General features: G+C 50.2%; 1 protein-coding gene across 1 annotated transcript; it reads left to right on the plus strand.

Moving 5' to 3' along the window:
- The first annotated feature begins 1,015 nt into the window (after positions 1-1,015).
- On the plus strand, positions 1,016-2,166 carry LOC119368075 (homeobox-leucine zipper protein HOX14-like). Its single transcript, XM_037633433.1, has 3 exons — positions 1,016-1,228; positions 1,355-1,710; positions 1,813-2,166. Exons 1-3 carry the CDS (start codon positions 1,168-1,170, stop codon positions 2,059-2,061), a joined length of 666 nt encoding a protein of 221 aa, XP_037489330.1. The 5' UTR covers positions 1,016-1,167; the 3' UTR covers positions 2,062-2,166.
- Positions 2,167-3,655: the final 1,489 nt, after the last annotated feature.

Below are 3,655 nucleotides of genomic sequence, written 5' to 3' on the forward strand. Positions count from 1 at the left end.
CAAAAGTAGCAACTATCACCGAAGAAGTCGCGGTAGGGGACAAAGCGGGGGGGAGGGGGGGCATGGTGGCAATACGCTTCATCTTCTTCAGACGGGATGAAGGGTTCGTGCGGCGGCCTCTTTCCCACCGCCGCCAGCTCATTGATTGGTCGTGCTGGCCTTCTTCCGCACCGGCGGCTCCTTCTCGGTGGCGGCGGTGGGTCATGGGGACACAAATCCGCGGTGTCGATTAGGAGGACATGGCGGTGCCGGCGGAGGGAGTGTCAGGAGAAGATGATGCCGCCATGGTCAGAAGCGTCGGAGTGGCTCGGTGGCTACGGGGTCGGAGGGGTCGTCCATGGGGCTCCATCGGTTGTCATGCAAGCGGCGTCAGGCGGGGATGCGCATGGCGCGGGAACTTTCCGCGTGACAGTTGGCGACTCGCACGACCGACTTAGTTTTGCTCCAGCCACCCAAGTGTTGCGAATTGGTGTTGTAAATTTGGTGTAAAAGAATTTGTATATAGCTAGGGCATCTATTGAAGCACTGTTTTTGTCCCCTGGTAATGTAAAAAGCGGTTAGGCCCTATTATAAGGCACATATTAGAGATGCTCTAAGAATCGTTATCTCTGTAATCTAATTTTCATTGCTACTTGGGAATGAGCAACCCCCTCTCTCTGCTCAAATGCGTTCCCGTATGCGCCTGTTAGCGTATGCTATTCGACGATCGTTACAAATGTAATGTCTACCTCATACGCAACATGCGTATTTGTGAAAAAAGAGAATCGGCTATGTACTCCAAAGAAATCCAGAGTCTCCAAAAATAAGTGGCATAGAGTGCGCGCGTCAGCAACAGTAAGTACTTGGCTGGATGCAACGTTTGCCCCCGATCACCCTCACATCTCCCCGGCCAGACGGCCTGGCTTGGAAAGCACCTAGCCGGCCGGAGCCCCACCGGCGCTTGCCGCTGGGCACCTCTGCCACCTATTTATATCTCGTACGCCTAGGTCTCTCTCCCTCCAGACACGCACTTTCCCCTCCTTCAACTAGCGCTTTGCGGCCGGTGCTCCTCCCCTCCTCGATCCAGTTCCTCACCACACCAACAGCGCAACCCACCGTGCCTCCCCTTCCTCTAATCTTCCAATTCCAACCATCCTTTTCTCCCCTCCTCAGCTCCGAACAGCAGGCATGGACAACCAGCAGCTCTTTGGTTCCTCCTACGTGGACGCGCCTTTCTTCGCGGCCAATGGTACGTCCGACGCCGCGCGCCCCCGGTGTTTGCGCATGCGATGATGCAGCTGCAGCAGCTTCAGTTTCACCGGCCAGGACACGCATGTGATGCCCTTTTTTCCATGTCGTGGTTGTATGTGTGCAGGCACGGCGCAGCGGGAGAGCCAGCCGAAGGCTCGGCGCAGGCGGCGGAAGGCCGCGAGATGCGGCGGAGGGGATGGTAACGGCGGGGAGATGGACGGAGGAGGGGACCCCAAGAAGCGGCGGCTCACCGATGAGCAGGCAGAGATGCTGGAGCTGAGCTTCCGGGAGGAACGCAAGCTGGAGACTGGCCGGAAGGTGTATCTGGCCGCCGAGCTCGGGCTCGACCCCAAGCAGGTCGCCGTGTGGTTCCAGAACCGCCGGGCGCGCCACAAGAGCAAGACGCTCGAGCAGGAGTTCACCAGGCTCAAGCACGCTCACGACGCAGACATCCTCCACAAATGCCACCTCCAGAACGAGGTAAGCTTACTCGCACACACTCACACTGGCATACATATGGCGCCGTGCATATCAGTTCCTCTTCGTTCTTGCACAAGAGCTGACTGACACACATATGGCCAGGTGCTGAGGCTGAAGGAGAGGCTGAGAGCGACTGAGGAGGAGGTGCAGCGCCTCAGGTCGGCAGCTGGGAGCCACGGGGCATCCGGCGATGGCGGAGACGCCGCTGGCGCCGTTAGCGTGTGCGGCGGGAGCCCAGGCTCGTCCTTCTCGACGGGAACCTGGCAGCAGCATCTGGGTTTCAGCGGGGCAAACGAGCTGGGGCCGGACGATGACCTGATGATGTGCGTACCCGACTGTTTTTTCGCATGAATTAGCTAGAGTTTATGGTGGCTACGCCGATAGCAGCGTGTTCGAGTGTTTTTTAGCATGAAATAAAATCTCCTACAAAATAGGCGCGTTAATTGCGCTATAGCTGCTCGGGAGCCTTGCCGCTATGCTATGGCTGCCGCCGCCAAATCCTCCACAAATACCTCCAAAGGGCTGCAGAATCAGGAAATACCTCTAGAAATCATCTGTCCCGCCGGATAAGTTGTTGCTATTTGCTGTGATTGCCTGCTTTGCGGCCGGTATAGCTGCTGAGAGAGGCTGCCACTAAATCGTTTCTCCCGCAATTTTAATCTTTGGTTTTTAGCCTGTATATATGGGGTGATTTGAAATTGACACGAGCTGGACATCAACTACATGCTGATCGATTACTATTCTAGTTAGCCATAGTTTTAATTAATAAGTTGGGACGACGATCTCTAAGCGTGCGTATTGTTTAATTATCTATCAACAGTGTTGATTAATGGCAAAAGCTTGCAAGCTAGCAAGTGTAGTACTGGTCACTCTCTTGAAGATCACAGATGATGTGTAGTGTTATTATTTGATATATACTCCCTCCGTCCCATAACGTAGGACGTTTTTCGACACTATTATAGTGACGAAAAACGTCCTACATTATGGGACGGAGGGAGTATTTTACTTCAGCCGTATATTGTCTTCTTAGGGAAGCAGTGTGTATGTGCAAGTTGGCAATCATCTTTGCAAATGAAGCTCTAAATATTGCTGATGATGTTGTTGGTGGTGAGTGGTGAGTACAATATACAATTTCAAACTGTCCAGTAATAACATATTAAAATGATGATTATACGTTGGTTTCGTAAAATGAATGTCAAATCCAAAAGGATGACATTTTTCACGGCCAATGATGATTATATGCCCTTGTGTTCTAATATAACTTTGTAAAGCATGAAATTTATTTATATCAGTTCATTTCCCCATACTACTGGCTACATGGTGCTTTTGCTCCTATGTACGTACTTATATACTGCTCCAACTCTTTGGTAAAGTTAAGTGCGCGACTGCAGAACGTACATGGATTAACTTCAACAAATTTAAGTGTAATTAAGAACGGGTCACAAAATATAAGAAACTCAGAATATTATGACTTTACCCTAGCTAGACGGAGAATAGTAGACTAATCCAAGACCGAATGGGCAATTAAGTTGCATTTTGCTGAATTTGAAAAGTTTGTGCATCAAATTTTTGTAATAACTGATGCAATCAAATTTCGATATTAACTTGACATAGTTTATGGTAATGTGAAGCTTGAGATGGGGAGGGGATTTGTGACAATGCAGGGACGGGGGCACGCAGATTGTGGGCCGCCGATCTACGCCAAGATTGAGAAATCTGTTTGTGTATATAACGTTTTCATCTAGTATAAGTTGTGATATATGTGCGTAATGCCATTGTATATTGAAGCCATATACCTGTCGTTGTGGGGTAGTGTAACTGTTCGTGTGGGGTAGTCTAATAATACAATGAGTGAATCTAACATAGACAAATAACAGCCAAAGCAAAACCATTCATTCGGACCATTCATGCTGCTGTTCTTCTTACTTCATGTCTGTCCTTCTAG

Source organism: Triticum dicoccoides, chromosome 2B, assembly GCF_002162155.2.
Source record: "Triticum dicoccoides isolate Atlit2015 ecotype Zavitan chromosome 2B, WEW_v2.0, whole genome shotgun sequence".
In the NCBI taxonomy this organism is placed as follows: domain Eukaryota; kingdom Viridiplantae; phylum Streptophyta; class Magnoliopsida; order Poales; family Poaceae; genus Triticum; species Triticum dicoccoides.